This window comes from Haliaeetus albicilla, chromosome 21, assembly GCF_947461875.1.
Source record: "Haliaeetus albicilla chromosome 21, bHalAlb1.1, whole genome shotgun sequence".
In the NCBI taxonomy this organism is placed as follows: Eukaryota; Metazoa; Chordata; class Aves; order Accipitriformes; family Accipitridae; genus Haliaeetus; species Haliaeetus albicilla.
Window position 1 is genome coordinate 24,911,924 of NC_091503.1, and position 18,502 is coordinate 24,930,425.

At 42.1% G+C, this 18,502-nt stretch overlaps 1 protein-coding gene across 3 annotated transcripts in view; it reads right to left on the reverse strand.

Moving 5' to 3' along the window:
- The window catches only part of SLC66A2 (solute carrier family 66 member 2), a 66,910-nt gene that overhangs the window by 14,122 nt on the left and 34,286 nt on the right, over positions 1-18,502 (reverse strand). For all 3 annotated transcript variants that reach the window (XM_069809245.1, XM_069809244.1, XM_069809241.1), the window contains one exon: positions 8,434-8,650. In XM_069809245.1, coding sequence (XP_069665346.1) covers positions 8,434-8,650 — 217 coding nt within the window. The remainder of the gene's footprint in view (positions 1-8,433; positions 8,651-18,502) is intronic.

Consider the following 18,502-nt stretch of genomic DNA (forward strand, 5'->3'; position numbering starts at 1 on the left):
TAACTTATCCCACTTACACAACTGGCTGCAGTGAACTCTGGCAAAACAATACAGGTGCGGAATTTCAAGAACTGATGCACTTTTGTTCCCAAATTTGTTAGGGAACAGAGGAAAAAGACATTTTTAGAAAACTTTCATCTCTCAGGTGGCTCTGAGCTCAATTAAGCTCAGTTCTGACCTTTTGTGACTTGGCAAGACCTGACCTTAACTATGCAAAATACCTTGCACAACACTTCCTTGCCAGCAGAAAATAAAGAGCGCCCAAACTTAATGGAATGTTTTTGTAACAGAAATACAATAAATTTTCTCTTGTATTTCAAATTTTCAGGGCACAGAGAAAAGCACCAACTGAAGAGAGCACTGATTAGACATGCCTGCAGCGCTTTATTCCTATTACTGTAAAGAAGCCTTGAACTATTTGTAAAAGATGAATGCTTTCGGTTTGAAGTCATTTGCTTTGAATTTGCTTTTTGAACTGATGGGATGAGGTGCCAAGGGAAGAAAAATGAGTAAGAGGTTCAATATGGGCAAGAGCTTTAGCAGTCCACACTGTGCTACAATCTGGACGATGCTTAAGGGAAGCGGATACTGCTGCTCACACTGTCAGAAGGGCTGGGAGGGTGAGGGAAGGAAGGTCTCCCATTCCCTCCTGGGTTTTTCCACCTGCCTCTGAAATCCTCAGATGTGTTGAGTGCACAGGACACAAAGAACTGTCTTTGGAGCCTTGTGTTGTGCTACTGCAGGTCTTGAGAGAACAGCTGTGGGGAGACACAGCAGGCAAACACGGAGGTGAGCGCGGTGCTGACCCCAGCACAGCAACCTGCAGGCCACGTGTCCACAGGGAGTCAAGCAGAAAGCGCAGGTCCTTGAACCTGGAGCACTGATCACAGGTCTGCTGTAACTGAAAAAAGGGTGTGGAGATGAGGACAGAATCTGTTTGCTTCCTGGGATCAGAACAAAATGGTTTCAATCTATCTGTTCACATGCTGACAGGACTCTGCCCTCATCCTGAGTGCACTGAAGAAAGACTAAGCCTGTTCACCTTCCTGATGTAGTTAAGACTTGAAAGGGAGAAGAAACCAGAAATCTTCTGAGGACTAGAGACCACTTTCTTCAACCTCTTAACTTTAAAACAGCCAGATTCAGGAAGGGAATCTGAAGTTCCTGCTACCTATTAGAACCACAAATGAAAAGGGGAAGAGAGAAGAGAAGCTGTAAGTGGTAAGCCTTACAGTTGTACAAAAACCTGGTCCATCCAGTCATGAAAATTGTTTACTGACTGCTCCCCAAACTCCTGCAAACCTGGATGTGTATGCAAAGTCCAAAAATTAGAAACCCCAGACTATTTTATATAAAGGCCACCATAAAGGACAACAGTAACCAGCTGATCAGTGCCACAGTAGGGAAAGAAGAAATGTCATCAAAGCAGAACAATGAAACAAGTAAAACTTCCCCAGAAAATTGTATGATGCTGGCTGAAGCCTCAGAAGCAATGACAACAATTTTTGCAGACCCACAGAGAAAACTAAAGAACCGAGTTAGAAAGAAAGAGCATTTAAGGAGACAAATTAATACAATCACAGAACTACAGTAAATGTTAAGAATAGTTTAACATAGGCCATTTGTAAGTACACTGACACAGTTTTGATTAACTTAGTTCAATAGGAAAGACAGTGAAACTAAGGAATGGCCTATACAACATTAAGTACAAACCACTTTTAAGTAGTGCTAATAATTTTGGATTTACCCAATGTATTTCTGGCTCACACTTAAGACCTTGATTTCTTCATTTGCCAGGGTCCCAGATTTACATTTTAGTTCCTAATTATTCTCTTGAAAACTACTTTGTCTTATATGACTTAGTCCCTTATGATTGTCTGTACAATGCTTTCTTTCTGCTTCTCATTAGGTCAGCTGATTTAAACCCCCAAAACCATTCTTCCCCCCCCCTTTTTTTTAAACTAAATGGCCCCCACTTCCCGTACCCCTATTCCACCTTCTCTGTTTTGACTGTTTAATATATAAAGCAGCTACTATTTTAAGAATAAGAGTAGACACTGCTATACACTGTTATATCAGCATCTGGAGGCTACCATTCCAAAGCCTGAGAGAAACAGTTCTCTCTCTTAAGCAGCTTCCTTGGTGTTAGTCCCGGACAGGCCGCAATGCACTACTAACTCAGGTCACCATTGTACTAGCCAGTGTCTGCTTTATGTATATGGCATACTCAGAAAAAAGAAATCTGTAGGCAGCCATTATCCCTACTCATAATTCTTTGATTTTGCTCTCATCCATGCAATTTCTGCCAGTGAGAAACAGGAGCTGGGCGAAAAAAAAAACCGAAAAAATCAATACTACCATTGCCTGCATCATCCTCTTTTAACTTTCCTTCTTTTTAGCACTTTTTAAGTCCTTTTCCAGTTAATTTCTCTTACTCCTTCACTGAAGCTCCCCAAAGAAGCACAGATATCTAACAAAGTTGCTTTAACAGAGGTCAATTGCATCTAACATCTCTTTTCAATGGAACTAAATTTATTCTTTAGTTAAGAAGCTAATGCATAGTTAGTGCCTGAGCAGAAACATCCACAACTCTTGATACTTCTCTCTAGCTTAGGGGTTTTTCTTCTTTTAAACAGCAGAACTCCAAAGGAAGTAACTCACTGGAGCTGTTTTACCTATTCACTGTTCAAAAATTCCCTCAGGCTAAAAATCCCAAGAAACCACAGCAGTGGCATTTTTAGAGCACTTGCCTGATCTCCTTAAATCTAAAATCTCACTAGAGGAGGTGGCCAGACATTGGTTAGCCAGTCCTGAATAAAGCCGCCTACATCTGTTCATCACAGCACCTGGCTAATCCAATACAGGCGGAAAATCTAGCAGCTCGCATTAATCTTCACAGTTTGAATAAAGCCAGGATTTGTCTCTGGGACAAACACTGTCTTCAGAAGTCAAAAGCTTCTCTTAAAAAAGAATACAAAGACCTGCATGTGTCAAAGGAAAAAGCTATAGAGTGGTACTAAATAAAAGCACCCCACAACAAAAATTTTATCTCCCTGAGAAATACTTTCTCCTAGAATTTTTAATATTATCTATAAGGGAAAAGAGGAAATATCATCTCAGTATATACATTTAATATAATTTCTTTCTTTCATACCTCTTTACACTGCACTTATTTCACTGGATACATTTCAGATAAATGCCTGCTCATAACTAGCTCGCAGCTGCAGTGCACATCATAAAACACTTCTGAATGGAAAAGCATTCTTAAAATTTGCAACTCTTGGCTCCAGCAGCTTCTGAGACAAAAATGCCAACTGTTTCTCCTTCAGTGACTTATGGTTTTTAAAACAGGGTAATCACAGTGACTGACCCAGTACTGCCACAGGAGGGACTAAATTAATATTTTCTTTATTTCATCACACAATAATCTGATTGAATGCAATACTGGGATTTTCCCCATTCAGCCTTTTCAGGCCAGATTTCTCAAGACAGGCTCATATCAACACATAAGTAGAGTAACTGGTTGTGCCGACTGTCTCCGGGCGGCAAAGTTTGAACCCTTTGACCCAACGTCAGCCAAACGTGACAAAGCTGTGCAGAAAGGAGGACCCTTTCAAGCCAACTGAAAACTGGCCATGGGCTAGAAGAGAGCTGGGAGACAGCTCACGGGGGGACATGCAGCCCTTCCCTGGTTCCGTCCCTCCGACCCTGCAGCTACACAAGCAGCCCTGAGCCCGGCACGGGCAGCCGGGAAGAGACAACAGTGGGCACCAGGAGCTCAACAACTACTGCAAGAGAACCTTGCTTATTGGACCCACGTGCCTCCACGCTAACCATTGATGGGCACATTTGGGTATCACCTGGACTGTGGTTTCTGAGACTTCAAGATACGCAGCCCCGCTCAGTCCTACTGCCAGACTTCTTTCTTGGACCGGGGGAGATCCTGCCATCCAGCGGCTCTGAACTCCAAGCACTGACTGAAAAGAAACCGTTGCTCCATGGGGTTGGAGCAGCAACTGACAGTCAAAAAGGGTCACTACCAGGTGATTTTGATGAGCTTTTGTGAAAAACTTTCAACGGAGGACAGTTATTTTTTCCAGAGCAGAGCAGGGCAGCGCAGCAGACAGGAATGCACTGCAACAGACTGCCCTGGAGCAAATCCACTCATGTACGGTTCCCAGGGTTAACAGATCCCTGGGTAGGACAGCACACCCACAGCTTTGTCACAGACATACAGAGGAACACCGTCCATCCTCCTCCTCTGGTGGAGGGAGGTTCTATGGGATTACGATGAGTGCAAAATAACACCAGTGCCCGCAGGAGCCCGTGCCTCCCACAGAGATGAGGTTCTCCCCACCCCAGCGCAAAAGCACACACTTCCCCGCTGCAGGAGCTCCACAAAGCTGTTGTCCCCACAAGGATGTGATTTGACCCAATGAAATGACCAGCAGGTCCCTACCTCTGTTCGCAGCGGCGCTGCTGCCAGATCCAGAGCCAACCTTCCCTCCATCTCCACTGCCTCATGTTGAACACTATCCTTTCTCATGACTGCAGTTTATTAGAAGGGGAAAGTATCTTAGAAGGAATGGGGACAGAAAGATAAGTAACAGAGGAAGTTCTTGTCGGTATGGTTTTTGTCACAAAGCAAAAGCAGTTAGTAATACAAGGAACATCCGATCCCAACTGTAGCCGAGTCAGCATCTCTGCCTCCTGAAGATGGGAGAGGAGAGTTGGTTTTGGTGTCAAGATCTTGAAATATTTTACCCCGTAATATAAAAAAAAGTACAAGTGATGAGCAATCTTTTAGCCTCATAATGCCTTTTTTTCCCATATAACAGGATGCCTCCTATATTCCACAGCTCTTAAGTTTTGAGGTTGCTTTCCTCCTTTTTCTAACCGATGCAAACATAATGATACTTATGATTCTAATCCATCCTGATAATAATTAATGTCATTAAATTACTCTTTTACTAGGTGACTGGACAGAACCAGTTTAGTTCTTGAACTGAATGGAGATTAAATTAAGTGATTATTTCCTTGATAGGTATTAACACAAGTCATTAAAAAAGCACTTCTATCAAGGTTAGTACCATAATTAATAGAACTATTCAAAAGTACTTAAACGCTTGAACAGAGCTCTAAGTTTCTATAAAGTACTAATTCCAAAAGTAATCAGGTGAATTGTCAAAGAGAACATAATGAAACTTTCTGTTCCTTTGACTGGCTTAGTTCTGTTTACTTAATCATGGGAAAACTTCCACCCTTCAATCGTCAGCCCACCAGGACTTACTACACTGTCTTCCCTCCATAAAAACTGTTACTCAGCATGCTTTCTGCTTTTATTGTTTACACCTCTCTCCAACTTCTCCTTTGGTCTCTGCTCTCTGAGAACACAGGAGGAAACTACAGAACTTAGTAGTGATATTGCTACAAAAAGAAGGAAAATGAAAGAAGTAGGGAGAAATGAAAACGTAAATAAAAATAAGAGGAACTCTATCCAGCAGAATAGAGATATGAAACAACTGGAAGACTCATTCTCAGGAGCACTACAATACACGTAACAGCCATGCCCTGTTACAATAAACATAACTGACTCACTGCAGATGTCCTCTGGATGTTTACCTCAGACACTGAGCACATTTTCAGTAAGGGACTTTTCAGACAGTAGCAGATTGAAAAACAGAGGCGAGATGATGGGACTCTTTTCACAACAGACTCCCAAAGGGCATCCTGCTTGCCACCACAGCCACCTGTCCCATTTACCTCTCTCATGGCCTCTGGTCTCCAAGTTTGTTTACCGGGAAATGACTGCTACCTCAAGCATGAGATGTCCTCAACTTCTCATTTAAACAGAAAGGGGTGATTCGTGGGGGTGGGGTTTATGGGGTTATTTGTTTTCTGCCTTGTTTTAGAAACAGTACAATGTCTCAGGAGTCTGGCAGGATACCTTGATCAGATGTGGCCACATACTGGAACCTTATTCTCCATTTCTATTTTGTCAGTTTACATTTAGGAAAGGAATTATTTGCTAAAGTAGAAACAGACTTAACTTATCACCTGCTGTGCCCCATTCTGCCCCAATTCAGAGACAGATGCATGTTGCTGCTTTTCTCAGCCAAGCCATGAGGACCTCCAAACAAGCCATTCTCTGGCAGTAGTAAAGGCTGTGGTGTTCATCAGGGACATAGGCTCCACTCATGCACCACAGGTGACAGAACTACTGTGGTTTAAGAAGTTACCACCTCTAATCAGGATGTGATAATTGTCCAAAAGGTCACTAAATAGAACAGCTTAATTCTCATTGCTCTGAAGTAAATAACTGCTCAGAGCAGTGGGCATCAACTAGCCCCCATCTGGTAAATACCCATGCAAGCTCATAAAAATAAGTCATACAAGTAGCCTGGCTGGACTGTTACATGCTCCCTTCAGTGGTTCCAGGACCGGGGTGTCTTCTGTGACGTGCTTTTAGACAGAGAAGCAGGCACAGGAAGGGAAGTTCAGAAGCAATATTTCCAACAGCTCCTTCAACAGAAGGTAATACGCTAGCGGATATCACTCTCACAGTACGAACAGCCTGGTAATGCTTACAGACCATCGAGTCAAATCAGGATTGCATGGTGCTAGAAAGTATGTGTGGTGTGTGTGTGTGTGTGTATATATATATATATATGTAAGCTGAAAAAAGAAAGAGTACTAACATGCATTTGCATGAACATACTCCAACTGCAGTTTAGCAGCATAAGCTGTATATTGTCTCATCAGTCCCCAGACCCATCGATGTCCAATGCCGTGCAAAGTATTGCTTCAAGAGTAGAACCAGAGAGGGGAATGCATTCTGGAAAACCTGTGGGCACAACCGATATGGAGGGCGGCTGTTGCTGGACCTGGTTCTGTTTGACGGCAAGGCAATGAGAGCTTTTATGCTATTTTCTCTTGACTAAACACAGCACTCTCTTGCCAAGCAGTTTTAGATGAGAATTCTGCCATTCTGTGCTTAATGCTTTACAAAGAAACTGTTGTGAAGAACAAAGGGGTTTTTTTCTCCTTTTGCTAAATAGCATATACAGGAAATTGGAAACCTGAAACTCAGATCCCCAGAGAGGAGCTAAGGAAAAGCAAAACACTATCTGGCAGCAGCGATCATAATATGGCATTATGATTCACAGATAAAAAACACAAAGGTAAAAGTCAAACCAGAGCATAAAGAAGGTCTAGTTGGTAAATTGCCTTCTGGATATAACAGGTATAGAATTTTCCAAGGCAGCGTGTGCATGAAAAACACTCCAATATTTTGGAAGTAAATCCTGACTCACTCTGTACCAAAGGAGCTCCCAATCAGAAAATGCCTTAAGCATCAAAGCAAATTTCTGAACAATTCCTCAACAATATTTCAAGCTAGAAAAGAACTTAAAGTAGCTAGTATAAGCATCTCCAAGCCAAACAAGTAAAAGGAACAATGTCAACAAAGGACAGAATTGCTTTGGTTTGGGAACAGTGGGGAGTGGTTATTTGTTTTGACCAAGGTAAAAATTATCCCAGCAAGTTTAAAAGCAATGAAAGAGAAGTCACTGCACAACAATGAAAGAGAAGACAGTTAGAGTCTGTTAGTCACAAATGATCACAGCACTCCATGAACTGAATTTGCTGCTGTACTCTTTCCACAGACCAGTGCACTGATGCACCACAGTGAACATTTTCTCTTCTAAAAAGCTTTACAAGTTGCCTTTGCAATTTGGAAATCTTAGTGTTATCATTGAGATATCCAGTAAACGGTATGAATAGATAATCCAGTTTAACGCCCCAACAATGGGCACAAGATTAAAGTTTTCTGTCCTACACATGTTTACAGAGGGTTTTCCTAGTCATGACTGTAAACATCTTGTTTGAGCTTTTTTAGATGTCAGTTACAAGCTTTGACACAAAGATACTGATGTCATTTGCTACATGCATAATAATGTATTACAAAAAAGTGAGGAGTAGATATGTAAAAAAAAGTGATGAGCTAGTATGTGAGTTAAACTGACAGAGTTACTTGCTGCAGGCTCAAAATATTTTCTTCCTCTTTATTACTTTGGATATGCAAGATCTCTTTAGTTCATTTCTAATTACCAGCATAGCACAGCTCGAGTGGAACTGCAATATGTTGCTAATTGCAACAGCAGTAGTTTTACGTGTTTATTACGCTAAAACGTGTTTCACCTTGGAACTGTCCGGCTGGACTTGGACAATGGGTCAAACCTCAGAGGTGTAACGCAGCTCCCACTGCCTTCAGCAGTGCTGCACCAGCTCCTACTGACAGAGAATCTACTCCAACAGCTGCTGTATTATCAAGTAAAATTTAGAAAGATGACATTGCCCTCCCTAGAAGAGTATTCCCACACTACACAAAGATTTACCTACATGCAAGTGTTTTATGCAAGACAAACACCATACCTCATTCCTTCTGTAGACCTATTCTGGTAGTTACGGTAGAGCTGGGGAACACCTAACATCGCCTCGGTGAACACTGCAAGGAAGCCCAGCGTTTCCACAAAGAGAGATGAGTCAAGCCAGAGGTAAGTGATGTAACCGGTCACACCAGTGAAGGTCAGGACACACTGCACGTAGTCTGTAAACTTGCTCCAATGCCAAAAATAGTTCAAGTCAAAATCTGCAACAGAACAGGAATGGAAGAGGAATAAATAATGTTTTCCCAAACGGACTCAAAGTTAATCAGGGTGGAATTGAGAACTGGGAAGTGTGAGGGAGCCACTGTCAGTCTTCGGAGGTAGGGGGAAGTAGAAAGCAAAGGAAAATATTAAAAAAATAAAACCAAACCAACCAAGCACAACCCCAAAAGAAGAAACAAAAAACCTATCAAACTCAAAACCAACAAGAAAAATAAAAAATAGGAGTCTTGATTTGGAAAACATTTTGGGGGGTTATTCAATAAAGAAGCAATAAAACAAAAAACTTGCAAACTACCAAAATATTTACAAAGATGACTTTTAAAGAGAAAGCATTGACCTTCAGATATCAAACATGAAGAACTCTGGATATAACTATCAGAGTTGGCATAGGAAGTGTTTCACAATAAACTTCACAATACTAAGCACAGGCCCCCACACGTGAAGGGCAAGCTGCCATGTGCAGCTGGTACAGCTTTACTGAGATAGGTGCAAGACTGTGACAAGAATCCCCGCTGGAACAAGGCCTCCCACAGACGTCACCACTTTTCACTCCAAGGGTAAAATGCACTTCGCTCTTGCCTTTGCCAGTACCAATGAGTGCAGGGTGCACAGCCATTTCTACATCCATCAGAACAAAACACTATACCACAAAACACAATATCCTCTCTTGAGAGAAGAACAGAAAGAACAAACCAACCATGGCATTTCCTTGGCACATTAACAGCATACCACTGGAAGATATGCATCTATCTTATTGATGAATAATAAAACCCCGTTACCGTTGACTGTACAGCAAAATAACAACATAATTTTGAATAATAAGAATGCTGAAATAACCGTTCATTAGCAGGTGCTGTTCATGTCTTCCTTTCTTAAAAGCACTTGAAGTTAAAAATACTTACATCAGACCAACTGGATTCTGTTAATTATCAAGATGATGAACCATAGTCCTAACAGGGTTATTACAACCAGCCCAGATATGTGCAACACATTGGCACATCACTAGAAGGTTTCTGTGGCTGCCTCCTCAGCAGAAGTACAGAATGCTACAAAAAAGTCCTACTGTTAACTCAGGCAAGGAAGACATTGACCTCCGCTGACTAACACTAACAACAAATTCAGTGAAATGGGAATACAGACACTTAGCTGCCTAATGATACATATACATGTCAAGTAACAGTTTCATTTTCTGCATCTTTTCACACTTTCATAGCATCAGTCTGGCCCTCAGACACTTTTATTAACTAGTCTCCCCTTTTTAGTACTTGGCAAACCCACACCTCAAGACAACTACTGGCTGCATCCAGCTGAGTCATTTTACTTTGCCACACAAAGAGGAAGGCAAAACTGGCCAGGAGCCATACCCAACCTGTAGCATTGTCGGCCGTCACCCAGAACTGCATTAAATAATCTGTGGCAAAGCCACTGTCAATATAATGTTGACCTTCAGTATTTTATATGGCAGCGGCTCCTCAGCCTCAGAATTCAGGGACACAAGACTAAATAAAAGGTAGACCCAGTGCTGGCACAGCCCACGCAGCACGTGAGCATCAGGCATTTCTGGAGCTTTGTGAAGGCTTTCTTTTTTGGAGGTGAAGGAAGAACAAAACAGAATGAGGCAGAAAAGGGAAGGCACAAGACAACCACAACCCCAAGGCAGGAAAAACATTAGCCATTTTAATTTATCTCTAGTGCATTTTCTGGAGAGGAGCAGAGGCAACAAGAATCTCTGACAAAGTAGAAGGAGTAAGACACCCAAAATTCCCATTCCTTTCACTTTGCCTGATCTACTTCTAATTTTGCCAGCTTCACGAGCAATACCAAGCAAATGGCCTGACCCAGCATAACAAATCTGACGCTACACAACTGTTAAATTCGCAAGAGATGCTCTCTGGGACAGATGCATTTAGGCTTACAATGGGGACAGAATAAAGTACAGCAGAAGAAAAGAGGATGAAGAGAAAGGTAAAGTTGGTGAGGTTTCAGGCCATTTAGAAAAGCAACCTCCATTCTGGAAAAGGAGAGCTACTGATGGCTTTTGAGTAAGACATAACTACTACTTTTACCAGATTATTTCTTTAAACCTTCTGAGATGTTCTCACCCAGACTTCAGTTTCTTCACAGACACCTAAAGCACGGGCTTTCAATCCTCAAAAAGGCAAGTGTTTCATTTTCATTCAGAGCTCTCACATTCAAGTCTGCAGGGTGCAAAACTTGCATTTACTTTCCAGCAAGGGTCATTCAATTTTGATACAGTGTTCAACAGATACTGTCTCAGACCAATACCTGAAAACTAGCAACCCATGGCAGCCATAGGCAAGAACACATGAAGCACACTCTTCCAGGCAGTTCCAGCCCTAGAAGAGACCATCTTGGGCTCTCAAGATAGCTATATAGCCACTACAGCTCAAATCCTGGAATGAACAGCATCAGTTTGGATCTGGTTGCCGTGCTGCCTTGGGCATGCAAGACCCTTGGCCCCTCACTCATTAAACCCTCCCACCAGCTGTCAGGGCTATTCTGCATACAGTGTTTCTCCTCCTGCGTTCTCCACATGCTCAAGGATCCTTTTAAAATACCCATCCCTGTACACCAAATCCTTATTTCCCCAAGTTCATTTTCGTAACAGAAATGAAAGAACTAAATCTTCATGGGGGTGCAGAAGTTTCAGAAGTTCATGGAACAAAAAAAGTCAACATTCACACAGCTACTCTAAGGCCAGCTACAAAATCCACAGACCCATGTAAACACTTAAACACGCAATTACCTCCTGCTATGCCAGCTTTTCATGTGCATATTCAGTACTGCTGCACTGAACTCTATTTCCATTCATATAAGTATATCTAACTTCCCTGAACCTAGTATTAGGCAGCCAAGAAATCTGGTAATGATGATAATTTACTCATCACCTTTTGTCTGATAATCTTAAGTATTATTTCTATTATAATAACATACACAGATGAGAAAACTATCATGTGAAACAGGACTTCAACTGAAGCAGGAGAGTTAATTACTAGCACAGGAAAGAGACTGAGATTCTCTTTTGCTCAAAACTTCACGATGCTATATAGTCTTCATTTCACTATACTAGGTTATGAGTAAGAAAGTAGAATGTTTCTGCTATAGATTTTGCTTGGTAGTGTTTTCAAGAAAGAAAGAACAGAAAGACAGAAAGAATGAAAGGCAAGAAAGACAGACAAAATAAGATAAGACCAATCATAACCTTGGTAATAGCCTTACAGAAAAACAGCTGAACATTTTAAAAACAATCCAATAAGCAGAGCAATTAGCAATTGTGTAACAGATGTATTTTCCAAACCCAGACGTCTTTTTCAGGACACTACGCATCACCAAACTCTGTATTACCAACTACTTCCAGGAAGAAGTAAAAGAATGATTGAACTTTAAAAAAAAAAAAAAGAAGAAGAAAAAAAAGGTAGAGAACAGTATACCTGACCTTTCATCCAGGTCGTAGTTTCTCTGGCCCTTACTTGAACTGCTAAACTGTTTTGCCACATGATTGTTTCTTTTTAACCAAGGCTGAAGCCTATCTTCTCTGACAAATGGTTTCAAAAATTCAGAGGGGAAAAAAAAAAAAAATCACATAGCCATCACTTCAAGATTTGGAAATAAACTGTGACTCATTTTTCCAAGTGGCTCCCTTCTCAAGGGGGTCCAAACACATTAGTTCTGTAATAGGAGCTGTATACTTTCAAAGAAAAAAAATGTTGGTTGTACTGAGTACTGTGACAGGTACATCAAAAAAAGGCTTTTAAATGCTTAAAAACAAAAGGGAATTGTCCCTTAAAAAAAAAAAAAGAAAAGGAGTTTTAAAAAAAAGAACAAAATCCACGTGTGTGTGCAGACTAGTCCCATTCCCCTCCATACAGAGCAACCTGCAGCAGAGGGGAGAGGTAGATACAGCCACAACTGTCCCAAGAAGATAGCCAGAGGACACCAATCAGTGCCCTGGGCCATGTCATATGAGGTGCAGAACTGAACAAAGTTATAAATAATATTGCAAACATTATTCACATTTGAAGAAAATTATGAATAATAAGGACGATATTGGGATTTCTGCCCCGCCCCCCACACCCCCACAAACATCATCCCTTTTCTTTAAAAGGACAAAACAAGAAATCCCACTGCACAACAATTTTTTTCTATCAAATGTCTTAAAATCTGTCCAAGTTAAATCTGGATGCATATCTTTCTATTGCCTGAAATGGGAAGGCACTGCTTGCACAGCTGACTCCATTCACAAGCTCCCCATCCCGCCCAGAGAGAAATTCATGACACAAGTTTATAACCATACTCAGTTGATGCAGTTCAAATGGTAACTCCCAGTCACTAACGTCCTGGATTGATCCAAACTGGCATTACTGCAGTGAAAGGTACTATATCTTATTACACATGCCTGAGCTCTTTAATCCACTCAGTGAGTTGCATTTTAAACATGTTAATCCATTGATAGATGAGAGATTTATGTTGGAAAATCCTATTGATGCTGGGGGAAGGAGCAGCTCAGTAGGTTCTTTGTGCACTGACTGGAGAAAAGTCTACACAGCTTGAGGGTGAAGAAAGATGAGATTAAAAGACCTCCTCTGGGAGACATATTGCATGTCAGATACAAAAAATGTAAAGCAGGCAGAGACAGCATTGCAAATAACCATGGTTAGCACTAGTCAGGCCAAAATGCAAGTAGTAAATTCAAGATACTGGTGTGAGATAGATGCCAAGTGACACAACGAAGAGTCCACAGTATTAACTTTCACTTAAGGATGACACAGAGGTCCAAACAGTTACATTATTTTTAGTCAAGAAGCATTTTATACCAAGTCAGCTACCATGCTAGTTCCTTTTGGGAAACTGAAGCAAAGACTTTGACATCCTAAAAATTATTTACTGTAGCTCTCAATTTCTCTTGCTCATTGCATCTTATTTTGTACTTTGACCTTTCTAATTCTGTACCTGCACCCTTGTGCTACATTCACTTGTACTTGCCTTAGCCATCTGACCTAGTTCCCACTTTTTGTCTGGCTCCTTCTTGCATCTGAGGTCAATGAAGAGCTTGCTCTTTACATTCCCTGTCTTTGCAAGGTGGGAGAGTTTGCATTTGAGCCCTTTGTATAGCTTCATCAAGGAAATGAACTCTTTCCTTCTTATGAAGGCTACTGGTTTTATTTTACTGTGCTCCCTCCTGCTCATAAACACCATCAATTCATAGCCATTCACCCAAATTGCCTCCCATAATCAAACTCTTGACCTCCTGTACAAAACACACTGCCCACTACCTCATTCTAAGAGCATGCTGGACAGTCTCTACTCCCGAGTGCCTTTCTAAACAGATGCCTGGGTAGTCAATCCTCCTCCCCCAGGGTTACAGCTAAGTCTTGTGCTTTGGGAGACTGCAGTGCTGTTCAGAGAACCTCCAATTTCCATCGTCTAACTCTGGACCGCGGTGCCTGCCCACCTGGCCTGACCATTCCGTCACAGCCTACTTCTGCACACAATCAACGGAGTCCAGCCCCAGCAGTCAGACGTCCAACGCCTCCCTTAACACTGGAATCCAAAACCTGAGGGCTGTGAAAGAGCCTGATAATGGCAATTCAGCCAACCTGGAACAGTTACAAAATGCAGTCATGGCTGGGAATTACTTCAGGTTATTATCCATGGTCTGTTTATTGTAAAATGTACACACAGTTTGAGGCTGCAGGAGCCGGAACCTACAACTCTCTGCCCTGCCTGTGGGTCTTAAACACCAGGCTACGGCACGGCAGGCTGCCCCTCACTTGCTCTTTTTCTTGTCTCGAGAAGCTTGTGGTCTCTGCTGTAAAAGAAGTTCAGCTCTGAGCAGCAGGCAGATACAATACCCATCCTCATCCCATCCTGGCAACAAGGGCAACTCTTTGGACAGCTGGAAGACGCAGACTTGTATCCCCAGGCTCACAAGAGAAATTAACTCAGACCTCTCACACTTTGAGTGCTCTAAGCTACACACGGGGACTGCACTTAGCAGTAGCATCTTAAAATAAATAAATTTTGCCACATCCTCTGAAGGGGACTTGGGAGGCACCTGCCACAAGACATGGGGCCCAGGCAGTGGATTCTGAAAAGGAGACTTTTACACTTGCAGTCCTCCAGCTGCAGCAAATCCTCAGGCATTTGCCTCAGGCCTTATCTGTCTCCCTGGCAATCCTGATTTCAGATGCCTCATCTCAAAACAGCAGCAGGATTACAGAGAAGCACGCTAGCTACCACTCCCCACCTTGCTCATTCCGAGCAGCTCCCAGCCAGCCGGCGGGTTTCGCCAGTCCTCTGTTCTGAAATCCCTGCGTACTCCACAGGGCACCCAGAAATAACTGGGGTGACAAGAGCAGGAAGGCTCTGCATGACCGTTCCTGGGCGATCTGTAACTTATTCTCTCATCAACTACATATCCAGCTAGGCACCTTCTTCTTTCCTTCCAGACAGGAGGAAGCAGCATTAGAGACAGACAGTGAGAACTGATACATTTAGATTTTCTTTCTTCCTTTTTAAGAAGTGATAGAAACCTGCAAAATGCTGTCTGAAGCCAGCATTTCTTTTACACTCACTGGGACTGAAAAGGGACTTGTTATGTTTCACTCATGGTACAAAAGGGAAGAAATGAGAGCTTAGCACCAAAACCTTCTGGCTCTGATCCAAACCACTCTTCTTTTGAAAAAAAAAAAAATAAGGAATCCACCATCTTGCATAGTCTCTATAAAGATGCTAATATCGCCATTCTCCATCTCTATTCCTTCAGGCCTGTGACCTACGAATTTCTGTATCTCTGTGTACTTTCAAGTACCTGCACAACCCTGTCACCACAGTACCTGAACATCTCTCCATGTGCCTTTATCTTACAACATTCCCATCTACAGGCCACTGTCATGTGGCCTTCACACTGGGTAGTACCCAAGCACTGTCACTTCTTCCTCTCTAGCACGTCTAAGATGGGAGTAAAATACTCCAGAGGGTCTTGAACCTTCTGAAAATATCACCCCAGCCTATACTAAACAAATCACTGTCATTTCATGAAATCCATTTTTGACATCCTTTGGCCTGTACAGTGCCTTTCCTTGGCCACATCTAAACTGATGTCAGAGTTTCAATAGAGCCAATCCTCTTAGTATTTGACTCTCCTTAAAGCCCCAGTTCAAAGTCCTTTAATTAACGAAAAGTAACCAGTAGATTTTCATGTGAGAGGGGAAAAATGGCAAATCTTAATTACAGAGAAAAAGGCTGAAAGCCTGACCCAAATAAACCTTGAAAATTCATACAAAGCTCACTGGAAGTTTTCGTACTTGGTGGAGGACTGTTAAAACACCCGAGATTAGAAGCTCAAGTCTGATAAAACCTCCTCTACATCAACATTATCCCTGTCTCCCTCAGTCATCTCCTGTAGCCTGAAGGCAAGCACTTGCCTTGGTTTTCTTTGCCTCATTGTATGTGATGACACCAGCTTCTAAAATCTCTTATACTAGGTCTCTGTTTTGTCACATCAGGTTCATGTTTTTCCCCACCATCAGGGTTATTACCCACTCTTCTTCATCCTTCTCAAAAAAATTATACATAAGTGGGCTGAAATTTTTCCAGCACTGTCTCCCGCTCTGGACTTCTCACTCATCTTCCATACTGTCCCCCAGCACAACATACCTCCAAGCATCAGCAACTGCTCTGCCCTCCCCCTTCAGGTCCTATGAGGTCCACTCTACCTCCTCACCAAAGGGAATTAGTAATTGCAAGGTTAAGAGACACGTGTTAGTTACAACTACTTTAAAAAAAAAAAAAAATCACACACAAACACACTGGTATATATAAAAATAGTCAAACAATCCACACTCTATTTCATAACACCCTGCCTTTCCCATTAATTGGCTACTTCCCTGATTTTATAGCCTTTGGTTTAAGGGAAATCTTTGAATACCACTTAGCACAGTGGTCTTGACCAGAGATAATTAGCAATAACAGCTATATTGACCATTTTGTGAACCTTAAAGAACAGCCATTAAACAGTTATACTTAGTCTGAAAGTTTTACCCCTGCTGCTAACACCACAGAGGACAAGTAAGAATGAAAACTAAACCAAAATATTCATACCCTGGGCACCTCCTGTACAGCTGACACCCTTTGCTCTGGTACCTGCAGTGTAATTTGCTTTGTACACAGCTTCAGTTTATGGTAGTCTCACAGTAAAGAGAAAAAAACATTTTAGAGAAAACTGCAGTTCTACAAACCCGCAAAATTAGGTTGACCTTTAACTCATCTTTGACGTTTTCCATTGTCTTACGAAAGGATGCAGAATTGTTTATATCACTTGCTCTGCGCTGTTACCAGCCCTGTCAAAATTTTAATTTGTGTGTGTTTACATATACACCTAAGTATGCTTGCATACACATACATACCCCTTCCTCACAGTGCAACTGCTAATGTTATAAGCATTAAAAAGAAAGGAAAATTATAAAAGCAAGCAGGGGAGAACAAAGTTTTTTTGTTCTATTACAGCGGAGGTTTTAGCAAGTATGGTATCTGTGTACAAGGCTCCAGCTGTTGGGCTCAGAGACTGCTGGCGAATGCCAACTGAGCTGGGAAATCCACATGCAGCAGGACAGCTCAGCCCAGCCATCTCTGCACATTACCACAAAACGAGTGTAACCAATTTTGGGTGAGCCAGAAGCAAACTCCTTCCCTGCTTCCCCCCCCAAAAAAAGCCTGCAGAAGTATTATCCAGACTAGTCTCTTCCAAAGCAAGGACATTTCTTGGAGTTCTCCAGATGGCAGATGCTTTCAAGGCAATCTTGCACGGGGTACACTTGCAACCCCCTACTAACTTACCTTGTGCAACACATGCCATCCAAGCGCTGGTTTCTTCCCAAGTCCAGCTGAGAGAAAGCACCAGGTCTGTACTCTTAGAGCGGGCCAGTAAGATTAGGAGAAGAAAAAAGACAGACAACCACTACCACAGATAGGTACCAATACTGCTACTAGGGCAAGGCACTTAGCTTAAGCCTAGATATACCTAAATCAATGTAGTTATAGGACTGTATTTCCTCTGTGAAGATTCACCTCCTCAGTAACATCCCTACTGAAATGATGTACTGTGTTACTGCTACTTTTGCCTGTTCAGCACACAAGAAGTCTCTCCTCTTTCTATTCCAATGTATTGACTGTTCTTCTTAGTCACTGTCTTACAAGATGACTGGTGAAGGAGAACAGCCTAATAACTAGGCAGATCATGGGGCTAGGAAAGCCACTGCAATGAGGTAGCTGTGACCCAAAGGAATTAGTGCTACAGAAAATAAGATATGTATTTGAAAGGTGGAGTGAAAGCAGCATCAACAGCTTCAGAAACCACATGAGACAGAGCAAGCATGGACTTCAGGAGGAAGTCCTCTTCTCAAGGTACAGCACAGGAGTGAAATGGGAAGCCCAGGGAGCACCGCAGCAGTTTTTTGATGTCTCTGGGCAGCCAATGCTTCCAATACAAACACTCCCAATTCTGCTCACCTCCTATGCCAAGAGCATCAAAAATCCCAAAGCAAGTCAAAATAAAGAAATAAATGCCCCAACCCCTCACCTGCAAGCACAGCTCTGAAGTAAGGCCTTTGCTACCAACTGCGCTAATGATGGAGGCGGCAGATTAGAGCCAAGCTCACTCTTCTTTTGGCTAGATACGCCTTCCTATGCTAACTATAGAAAGAGACTTCTTTTTCTGACAGTAAGCTAAGCAGGGATGATGAGAATGTCACAGCAAGAAGAACGTGTAGTACCAAGTTACTATTTTTACAATCGTTTTAACAATATTTTAC